Here is a 12,077-nt window from a genome sequence, read left to right as displayed (position 1 = left end):
GCCAACCTTCTCTTCCCACCAAATCAAACAGCACAGTTAAAGAGACCAGGAGACAGTCTATGGCTGACACAGTTAAAGAGACCAGCAGACAGTCTATGACTGACAAAGTTATGTTAAGAGCGAAGCAGACAGTCTATGGCTGACACAGTTATGTTAAAGAGACCAGCAGACAGTCTATGGCTGACACAGTTATGTTAAGAGACAGCAGACAGTCTATGGCTAACAGTTATGTTAAGATGCAGCAGACAGTCTATGGCTGACAGTTATTGTTAAAGAGTGCAGCAGACAGTCTATGTCTAACAGTTATGTTAAAGAGTGCAGCAAGAGTCTATGGCTAACGTTATGTTAAAGAGTGCAGCAGACAGTCTATGGCTGACACGTTATGTTAAAGAGTGCAGCAGACGTCTATGGCTGACACAGTTATGTTAAAGAGACCAGCAGACAGTCTATGGCTAACAGTTATGTTAAAGAGTGCAGGGCAGACAGTCTATGGCTGACAGTTATGTTAAGAAGTGCAGCAGACGTCTATGTCTAACAGTTATGTTAAAGAGGCAGCAGACAGTCTATGGTAACATTATGTTAAAGAGTGCAGCAGACGTCCTATGGCTGACACAGTTATGTTAAAGAGACAGCAGACAGTCTATGGCTGACACAGTTATGTTAAAAGAGACCAGACAGTCTATGGCTAACATTATGTTAAAGAGTGCAGCAGAACAGTCTATGGCTGACAGTTATGTTAAAGAGTGCAGCAGACAGTCTATGTCTAACAGTTATGTTAAAGAGTGCAGCAGACAGTCTATGGCTAACAGTTATGTTAAAAGTGCAGCAGACAGTCTATGGCTGACACAGTTATGTAAAGAGACAGCAGACAGTCTATGGCTGACACAGTTATGTTAAGAGACCAGCAGACAGTCTATGCTACAGTTATGTTAAAGAGTGCAGCAACAGTCTATGGCTGACAGTTATGTTAAAGAGTGCAGCAGACAGTCTATGGTCTAACAGTTATGTTAAAGAGTGCAGCAGACAGTCTATGGGGTAACAGTTATGTTAAAGAGTGCAGCAGACAGTCTATGGCTGACACAGTTATGTTAAAGAGTGCAGCAGACGGTCTATGGCTGACACAGTATGTTAAAGAGTGCAGCAGACAGTCTATGGCTAACAGTTATGTTAAGAGTGCAGCAGACGTCTTAGGCTAACAGTTATGTTAAAGAGTGCAGCAGACAGTCTATGGGTAACAGTTATGTTAAAGAGTGCAGCAGACAGTCTATGGCTGACACAGTTATGTTAAAGAGACCAGCAGACAGTCTATGGGAAACAGTTATGACGCTCTAATAGGGATTAGTATAGATTTAAATGACTTAATTGGGGAAGCTGCGTGAATGACAGACTAGACTTTTCAACAGCTGGGAGGTGAATCCTAATCCTCTTACCAACGCAATTGGCTTACCCTGTGGGCTTGGTGTGTTGGTAAAGTTGAAGGGATGTGAACCCATCCATTCTTCCTACCTTTAGCCAGCAGGGGTCTCCATACCTTTAGCCAGCAGGGGGTCTTCCATACCTTTAGCCAGCAGGGGGTCTCCCTACCTTTAGCCAGCAGGGGGTCTGCCAACCTTTAGCCAGCAGGGGGTCTGCCATACCTTTAGCCAGCAGGGGGTCTGCCATACCTTTAGCCAGCAGGGGGTCTGCCATACCTTTAGCCAGCAGGGGGTCTGCCATACCTTTAGCCAGCAGGGGGTCTACCATACCTTTAGCCAGCAGGGGGGAGGACAGGGATGTAGATGGGGATGTGCTCCACCTCCAGGCCCATCTCTGTGATGGTCTGGACTCTCCCTCTGAGGCTCACATTCTTCTCTATGAACCTTGCTGGGATCTCAGAGGCTACTCCAAACCTAGTGATCTGACGAGGGGGTGAGGCACAAAAAGACCTAGTTAGAAAAGCATTCATAACCGTTGGTAAGTACAATTGTTGTAATCATTACACTGTACCTTCCTATGAAGTCTCCATGACATATTGTTTCGGTAACACAAAACTGGAACCAATTACTAGTATTCAATTAACTAAACAAAACGACATATTATTCTATTATGCTAAAACAACGACAGATAAGCAAGACTTCTAATGTCAAGGGATGGCGATTGATGATCTGGTTAAGAAGAAATGGATGTTGTTTAGGCTAACTAAACAACATCAACTAGGATAAACACATCAGGCAAACAACTCATCCACTGCCCACCTCCATCCTAAATTGACCCTGACCGTATAACCTATGCAGAGCAGCCACATGGCATTTAATTGAACAAGGGGAATGGCTCATCTCATGTCTGGTTAAAACGCCACAATCTGTTGGTGTCTTCAAGAGAATTCCCTTGACATTGGGCAGACAGAGAATTTCGCCCAATCGTCAACCGGGGTTGTGTGGAAACTCGACTCGCTATCTCCTCCTGGTGGAATATGCCTGCATCACAGCTCGCTTTTTTGAATAGGCTAAACTACTTACCAATTTAATACTCCTTGATATTACTATTACCCGGCAATTGCTAGTCCAGTACTGATGTTCTAGAAGAAAACAGCTAGATGTTAGCCAAAGATGTGTTAGCTAACGTTGGGCTTTATTTCATTTTAACAACATCTGATCTGCGGTCTCATTTGAATGAACCGTCTAATCCCTTCAATGCTTTCATTAGCATCCCATTTGGTTCTTACCCGGATAATGGTTAAATTATCGTCAGCGAACTGAGAAATGACTGAAATTATGTTTTTAGACGGCTTTTCTCCTTTCTCGTCTGTCTCTGCCTCCCTTCTGGACTCCGGCATGTTGTTGACATGTCTAAAAGACTACAAAAATCGCCCCGCCCACTAAGTAGTGTAGGTACGTGGACCAAAAAACCTACAGTACCGTCTGGTTTGGCGTTTTCATTAATGTTTCATTATCTAGTCCTATTGCTCTAAATTGAACGTTAATGTCGTGTATAGAAAATATTATGCAATAGCATCAATTAGGTGTGAGATATGTACAAACATTCTTACGAAGTCAAAGTACAGTATGTTATTGGAGTAATCCGACACAAAACCATTTGAAACCACTGTGTGCATATATATAACACATGTATTAAATATTTTCATATTATACATCTTGGGAATGTTGGTACAAAAGTTCTCAGAACATTTTACAACATAGCATATGTACAAGTCCCATAGGGTACAGTCCAGAGTTGGGGTCCATTCTGTAGAAAATCCAGTAAGATTTAGAAAGTAAAGCAAATTTCAATTCCAAATGTTCTTCATTGAACGATTGAAGAGAATGGATTGCAATTTTAGTGTACTTCCCAACTGACTGGAATTTCAATGGAATTGACCCCAAACTCTGGTACAGTCACCTTGTAATGTCTGCTCTTTTCAACTTAAAAGGGGTCACGTGAACACTGGCCTCAGAGAGGTAAGGACAACACCGACACCAGAGCAGGTTCTTTAAAACCAGCTTGTCTTGTGTTTGGGTATCAAATATTTGTTTGCAGCAGCCCATCACAAATGATTTTGTTCCATGGGAAAGTCAGTAGCGTCTAGAAGAAAAAGAAACGCACACCTATTTAGGCGAGGTGCTGGCTAGCGGAGTAGAAAACTTAAAAATTAAAGGAGAGCCGCACACTCTAGGAGCTCAGATGCAAAAAATATTAATTTACCAACATTTCGACAGACAAGCTGTCTCATCAGGGTACCCTGATGAATTAAATCTTTTTGCATCTGAGCTCCTAGAGTGTGCGGCTCTCCTTTAATTTTAAAGTCAGTAGCTGAACAGTCTTTAAAAACCCTCTCCTGCAGTAATATTGGAAAATAATTAAGCCAGAACTAAAATAAAAGAAGTTTACATTAATTAATTTAAATATTGTAAATCAAACCAATCATAGCTGCAGTCAAGGTCCATAAATATTTGAACATTACCAAGTTATTATTATTTCAGCTGTCTACCACAGCATATTGGGGTTTAAATTAATAATGAACATGAGCTGAAAATGCAGACTTTAGCTGTAATTTGAGGGTATTTACATCCAAATCAGGTGAACAGTGTAGAAATTACACGCACGTTTTATATTTATGGACCTGACTGTATACATACATATCCCTATGTAAGTGAATGCGGTAGAGTTGTACAGGTCACATTAAAAGAACTGTAAAATAACTGGCACGTATAGAACATAAGACCATGTACATACAAGCAGCATCACTATCACAAGTTGTAAAATAAACAGAAAGTTTAAAAAAACGATATGTTCAAGGATAACAAAAGTCTCACAGTACGAAGGCTTTACATCGTGTGGAAACTCACTTACAGGTTGAAGCTTTGCATCGGTGAGGAAACTCAGTGTGCGTATTTTTTGGTGTTGTCCCCCACAAAGGAGGCACACCTGTTAGGTCATCTCATTATACCCCAACCCTGACTTTCACATTTAGAAACTGACGCATCTGAATTTGGACCTGTGGTTAGGGACAGAAATGAAGGGAGAAACAGAGAAGCTGAACGATCAGGTTTCCACATATGGATCAATGTAAATGGTTTTTTGTGCAGCTGATGTGGAATACAAGCAGAGACCCCCAAAAACTAATTTAAAAATAACTCGTTCATTTCAACAAAATACACAGAAAAATGATCATTTCTATCACACAATCCAAACAGAACCATTATACGTGATCCAGATCCAGACCTGACTGGTTACTGCCTTCTCCCTGTCACACAATCTCTGACCTCTCAGTGCTGGTTCAGAAAAATACTGTTGGAATCCCCAAATTACAGACATATATTTAAACAGTATGTTATAATTTAAACATTTCTGTCAAAGGGGCTATGGATTACCATCAAGAATACAGATGGGATTTCTGACTCCATGTTACAGACACATTTGACCTGTTATCAAGCAGGCCTTGGTCTACATCTCAACATTCAATGTGGTTGCTTTTTATGTCCATTGATGAAAGTTTTTTCAAATATCAGACAACATTATAATGGACAGTCTGAAGAACTAGCAAAGGCAAATAATACAATTGACAAGTCTAACGAAATAGTTGAGATACAGAAGAATGTGGAACGAGAAAGAAGATCAGGAGTAAATGTCTACTGTAAAATATTCCCTAGCAAGAATAGTTCTTCTTTTTTGTTGTTCCAATGGGACATGAAGTAAGTTGAGCGACAGAAGTCTGGTGAAGATGTGATGTTGCAAGGAGGAATTGACTGTTTGTTATTGACTGTTATGGTCCATAGTCTTGTGGTAGCCAGACCACAGCACAGTTATTTCAAACTAAGAAGTGCTGAAGGACAATATACACCACCGAGCAGAGAAAGAGAAGGGTGGGAAGAACGGAGACTTGATAAGTCATCAGAGAAGGGTGAGAGGGACAGGAGGGGGACAGTTGAGGGACAGAGGGGGACATGGAGGGACAGAAGGGACATGGAGGGACAGAGTGGGGGGACGGACATGGGAGGACAGAAGGGGGACATGGAGGGACAGAGGGGGACTATGGAGGGACGAGGGGAATGAGGGACATGAGGGGGAGGGACAGAGGGGGACATGGAGGGACAGACGGGGGACATTGGGAGGGACAGAGAAAGACCAACACAGACCAACTGAAAGTGAGCGAGAAGAAAAGATAAGAAGGAAGCTTTTATATCAGACTGGAGCTGTCTGGCGATTGGCCTTGCTGGGGTCAGGAAAGTGGTTGTGCGGGTCAAGGAGCTGGGTGAACTTGTCATTGGCCGATCCTGCACCTCCACGCTGCAGGGCTCTTGGTCCTGTAGCCTTCTCATCCTCTCCCTAGCACACCCACCATGTTAGTCCTTCAACACACACACCACCGACTCCACGTAGTAACCGTCCAACGACGTCACACACACACCGCCCTCCTTTACACACAGCTGGAGCGGGGAGGAGAGGGAGACAGAAAGAGACCGTTTATAACAGTTATGTTAAAGAGTGCAGCAGACAGTCTATGGCTGACACAGTTATGTTAAAGAGACCAGCAGACAGTCTATGGGAAACAGTTATGACGCTCTAATAGGGATTAGTATAGATTTAAATGACTAATTGGGGATAGCTGCGTGAATGACAAGACTAGACTTTTCAACAGCTGGGAGGTGAATCCTAATCCTCATTACCATACTGTAATTGGTCTTTACCCTGTGGGCTCTGAGTGTGTTGGTAAAGTTGAAGGGCATGTGAACCCATCCATTCTTCCCTACCTTTAGCCAGCAGGGGGTCTGCCATACCTTTAGCCAGCAGGGGGTCTTCCATACCTTTAGCCAGCAGGGGGTCTGCCATACCTTTAGCCAGCAGGGGGTCTTACAGCAAACTGACCCTGTTACCAGAGACCACACAGCAACTGACCCTTGTTAGCCAGAGACCAGACGCAACTGACCTGTTTACCAAAGACCAACAGCAACTGACCCTGTTTACCAGAGACCAGACAGCCAATGACCCTGTTACCAGGGACCCAGACAGAACGACCTGTTAACCAGAGACCAGACATGCAACTGACCTTTACCAGATGACCAGACAGCAACAGTACCTGTTACCAGAGACAGACTCAGCAAACTGACCCTGTTACCAGAGACCAGACAGACTCGAACCTGACTCGTTAAGTCTAGCACCACATGGACCCCGGGTAATCTAGACAACAGCAACTGACCCTGTTTAACCTGAGACCAGTGGGTACAGAACGCCTTGTTACCGGTAGAGACCAGACTACGGCAGACTAGACCTCTGTACCCAGAGACGAGACAGCAACGAGAACCTCTGGATACCCAGAGACAGACACTGCCTGACCACAAGACAACCTGTAACACAGAGCCAGACAGCACTGACCCTGTTACCAGTTGATGAACCAAGACAGCAACAACTGTAACCAGGCACGCAAGACCTTTAAGAGACTAGCAGAAGTAGACCAGACCAGACACGCAACTGACCTCTGTCTATCTCGAGAACGACCAGACATAACTCGATCCTTGCTATCCATGACATTAGTACGGTAACTGCACCCTGCTACAGACAGATACAGTAACTGACCTTGTATCTAACAGGACGTATGACCTCGGTCTACCAGAACAGACAGTTACTGGACTGCTACCTAGCATACTGCTGCTAAGATCAGGACAGTTAACTTGACCTCTGCTACAGACAGATCAGTGTACTGGGCCTCTGTTCTAACAGAACAAGACGGGATGCCTTACGCGCAGTAACTGACCCTGCTAAACAGTTACAGACATGTGATTCTGACCACTTTGCTAAGACAAGACATACTTTGAGCTTAGCTCACTGAAGACGTGCGCCGCTAACAGACACCAGACAGTGCAGTGTCTCCTCCTCTCTGCTGACCAGTTTGAGCCACACCGTCTGGGCCGGGCTCAAGTGCTGCTCCAGCCACGCCTCCCCTCTGGGTCAGCTCCACCCCCCGCCAAGCGCAAGCCAATGGATACCACGACCACCACCTGAGGAGAGAAGACCTGCCCAGGTGAGACACACATACGGTACACCTGAGAGAAGACCTGCCCAGGTGAGACACACATACGGTACACCTGAGAGAAGACCTGCACAGGTGAGACACACATACGGTGAACCTGAGAGGAAGACCTGCCAGGTGAGACACACATACGGTAAACCTGAGAGAAGACCTGCCCAGGTGAGAACACACATACGGTACACCTGAGGAGAGAAGACCTGCCCAGTGAGGACACACATACGGGTAACCTAGAGAAGACCTGCCCAGGTGAGACACACATACAGTACACCTGAGGAGAGAAGACCTGCCCAGGTGAGACACACATATGGTACCTGAGGAGAGACGACCTGCCAGGAGGACACACATACGTACACTGAGAGAAGACCTGCCCAGGTGAGACACACATACAGTACACCTGAGAGAAGACCTGCCCAGGTGAGACACACCATACGGACACCTGAGGAGAGAAGACCTGCCCAGGTGAGACACAACATACGGAGACCTGAGAGAGAAAGACCTGCCCAGGTGAGACACACATGCGGTACACCTGAGAGAAGACCTGGCCCAGGTGAGACACACATATGGTACACCTGAGAGAAGACCTTGCCCCAGGTGAGACACACATACGGTACACCTGAGAGAAGACCTGCCCAGGTGAGACACACATACGGAAAACCTGAGAGAAGACCTGCCCAGGTTGAGACACATACGGTACGGAGAGAAAGACTGCCCAGGTGAACACACATACGGTACACCTGAGAGAAGACCTGCCAGGTGAGACACACATACAGTACACCTGAGAGAAGACCTGCCAGGTGAGACACACATACAGTAACCTGAGAGAAGACCTGCCCAGGTGATGACACACATTACAGCTACACCTGAGAGAAGACCTGCCCAGGTGAGACACACATAGCGTACACCTGAGGAGAGAAACCTGCCCAGGTGAGAACACACATACGGTACACCTGAGAGAAGACCTGCCCAGGTGCAGACACACATACAGGTACACCTGAGAGAAGACCTGCCCAGGTGAGACACACATACGGTACACTGAGAGAAGACCTGCCCGGTGAGACACACATACGGTCACCTGAGAGAAGACCTGCCCAGGTGAGACACACACTACGGTACACCTGGAAGACCTGCCCAGGTGAGAAACACATACGGTACACCTGAGAGAAGACTGCCCAGGTGAGACACACATACGGTACACCTGGAGAAGAAGACCTGCCCAGGTGAGACACACATACGTAACCTGAGAGAAGACTGCCCAGTGAGACACACATTACGGTACACCTGAAAGAGAAGACCTGCCCAGGTGAGACACACATCGGTACACCTGAGAGAAGACCTGCCCAGGTGAGACACACATACGTACACTGAGAGAAGACCTGCCAGGTGAGACAACAATACGGTACACCTGAGAGAAGACCTGCCCATTGAGACACACATACAGTACACCTGAGAGAGAAGACCTGCACAGGTGAGACACACATAAAGGTACACCTGACGAGAAGACCTGCCAGGTGAGACACACATACAGTACACTGAGAAGACCTGCACAGGTGAGACACACATATACGGTACACCTGAGAGAAGACCGCCCAGGTGAGACACACATTACGGTACGACCTGAGAGAAGGACCTGCCAGGTGAGACACACAATACGGTAAACCTGAGAGAAGACCTGCCCAGGTGAACACACATACAGTACACCTGAGAGAAGACCTGCCCAGGTGAGACAACACATACGGTACACCTGAGAGAAGACCTGCCCAGGTGAGACACACATACGGTACACCTGAGAGACAGACCTGCCAGGTGAGACACACATACGGTACACCTGAAGAAGACCTGCCCAGGTGAGACACACATACGGTACACCTGAGAGAAGACCTGCCCAGGTGAGACACACATACGGTACCCTGAGGAGAGAAGACCTGCCAGGTGAGACACACATACGGTACACCTGAGGGAAAGACCTGCCCAGGTGAGAACAACATACGGTACACCTGAGGAGAGAAGACCTGCCCAGTGAGACACCACATACCGGTAAACCTGAGAAAAGACCTGCCCAGTGAGACACACATACAGTACACCGAGAGGAAGACCCTGCACAGGTGAGACACACATACGGTACACCTGAGAGAGACTCTGCACAGGTGAGACACACGTACGTACACCTGAGCTAAGGAGTTCCTAGCTATGGCTGTGGTCTATTGCATTAGACGTGAAGGTGCACAGTCAGGAGCTTGACAACTGAAAGAGACTGTGTAAGATATAGTATCAGACATGCACTATGCAAAGATGTACAACCACGCAGTAGAGATACTGTATTACTGAAGGCACAGGCAAGGAAATTACATGCCAAAAAAAAAATAAAAATAACTGTGGCCAGAGGTCAAGCCGTGTAAAACAACAGGAGGTCAAAGAGACAAGCTATGAGAGAAGACTACTAATCTGTTTGAACTAGAGGAGAGCTTTGTTTAGAAATTCTCCCTGGCTCAGACGGAGCTTGTTAAGGCACTATCTAATACCTCTACTCAGTCTGACTGCAGGGCAAGACGCATAACGTAATACTGCAGCTAGCCTCTTCTCTAACAGGCTTACTACGATGCTAACTCAGTACGATGAAGGGAGCTGACTAAGTCTTGTGAATGTGTAAGGTCCAGTGCCTCAAGCGGGCAAAAGGCATGACACTCAACGTTTAGAGAAAAGTTGGTTGAATTAGATAAAAGAGAAAAATATGTTGACGTTTCAGTCACAATGACCTTTATCAGACATCAAGCCATGATCCAATACCTATCAAATCAAATTAATGATTAAAATGTGTCTACTTTGGTTTTAGGAAAATATTAAAACTGTCTCTACAGGAAAGACCAACCATTAGGTGACTACTATACTCATCAAAGCCAACTTCTCTTCCACCAAATCAAACAGCACAGTTAAAGAGACCAGGAGACAGTCTATGGCTGACACAGTTAAAGAGACCAGCAGACAGTCTATGACTGACAAGTATGTTAAGAGCGAAGCAGACAGTCTATGGCTGACACAGTTATGTTAAAGAACCAGCAGACAGTCTATGGCTACACAGTTATGTTAAGAGACAGCAGACAGTCTATGGCTAACAGTTATGTTAAGAGTGCAGCAGACAGTCTATGGCTGACAGTTATGTTAAAGAGTGCAGCAGGACAGTCTATGTCTAACAGTTATGTTAAAGAGTGCAGCAAGAGTCTATGGCTAACCGTTATGTTAAAGAGTGCAGCAGACAGTCTATGGCTGACAGTTATGTTAAAGAGTGCAGCAGACGTCTATGGCTGACACAGTTATGTTAAAGAGACCAGCAGACAGTCTATGGCTAACAGTTATGTTAAAGAGTGCAGGGCAGACAGTCTATGGCTGACAGTTATGTTAAAGAAGTGCAGCAGACGTCTATGTCTAACAGTTATGTTAAAGAGGCAGCAGACAGTCTATGGTAACAGTTATGTTAAAGAGTGCAGCAGACGTCTATGGCTGACACAGTTATGTTAAAGAGACCAGCAGGACAGTCTATGGCTGACACAGTTATGTTAAAAGAGACCAGACAGGTCTATGGCTAACAGTTATGTTAAAGAGTGCAGCAGACAGTCTATGGCTGACAGTTTATGTTAAAGAGTGCAGCAGACAGTCTATGTCTAACAGTTATGTTAAAGAGTGCAGCAGACAGTCTATGGCTAACAGTTATGTTAAAGAGTGCAGCAGACAGTCTATGGCTGACACAGTTATGTTAAAGAGACCAGCAGACAGTCTATGGCTGGACACAGTTATGTTAAGAGACCAGCAGACAGTCTATGCTACAGTTATGTTAAAGAGTGCAGCAACAGTCTATGGCTGACAGTTATGTTAAAGAGTGCAGCAGACAGTCTATGTCTAACAGTTATGTTAAAGAGTGCAGCAGACAGTCTATGGGGTAACAGTTATGTTAAAGAGTGCAGCAGACAGTCTATGGCTGACACAGTTATGTTAAGAGTGCAGCAGACGGTCTATGGCTGACACAGTATGTTAAAGAGTGCAGCAGACAGTCTATGGCTAACAGTTATGTTAAGAGTGCAGCAGACAGTCTTAGGCTAACAGTTATGTTAAAGAGTGCAGCAGACAGTCTATGGGTAACAGTTATGTTAAAGAGTGCAGCAGACAGTCTATGGCTGACACAGTTATGTAAAGAGACCAGCAGACAGTCTATGGGAAACAGTTATGACGCTCTAATAGGGATTAGTATAGATTTAAATGACTAATTGGGGATAGCTGCGTGAATGACAAGACTAGACTTTTCAACAGCTGGGAGGTGAATCCTAATCCTCATTACCATACTGTAATTGGTCTTTACCCTGTGGGCTCTGAGTGTGTTGGTAAAGTTGAAGGGCATGTGAACCCATCCATTCTTCCCTACCTTTAGCCAGCAGGGGTCTGCCATACCTTTAGCCAGCAGGGGGTCTCCATACCTTTACCAGCAGGGGGTCTGCCCTACCTTTAGCCAGCAGGGGGTTCTGCCAACCTCTTTAGCCAGCAGGGGGTCTGCCATACCTTTAGCCAGCAGGGGGTCTGCCCA

General features: G+C 45.6%; 1 protein-coding gene and 1 long non-coding RNA gene across 2 annotated transcripts in view; both read right to left on the bottom strand.

Moving 5' to 3' along the window:
- The window catches only part of c18h3orf33 (c18h3orf33 homolog (H. sapiens)), a 21,451-nt gene that overhangs the window by 7,088 nt on the left and 2,286 nt on the right, over window positions 1-12,077 (bottom strand). Inside the window, exon 4 of the mRNA XM_024139606.1 lies at window positions 7,315-7,418. Coding sequence (XP_023995374.1) covers window positions 7,315-7,418 — 104 coding nt within the window. The remainder of the gene's footprint in view (window positions 1-7,314; window positions 7,419-12,077) is intronic.
- LOC112072187 (uncharacterized) lies at window positions 1,808-2,795 on the bottom strand. The gene is made up of 3 exons (XR_002894270.2): window positions 2,705-2,795; window positions 2,499-2,557; window positions 1,808-1,897 (listed from the first exon to the last, which is right to left on the bottom strand). It is a non-coding gene; the product is annotated as an uncharacterized lncRNA (long non-coding RNA).

This window comes from Salvelinus sp. IW2-2015, unplaced genomic scaffold, assembly GCF_002910315.2.
Source record: "Salvelinus sp. IW2-2015 unplaced genomic scaffold, ASM291031v2 Un_scaffold1851, whole genome shotgun sequence".
NCBI lineage: Eukaryota > Metazoa > Chordata > Actinopteri > Salmoniformes > Salmonidae > Salvelinus > Salvelinus sp. IW2-2015.
This window is presented reverse-complemented; position numbering and strand designations above follow the sequence as displayed.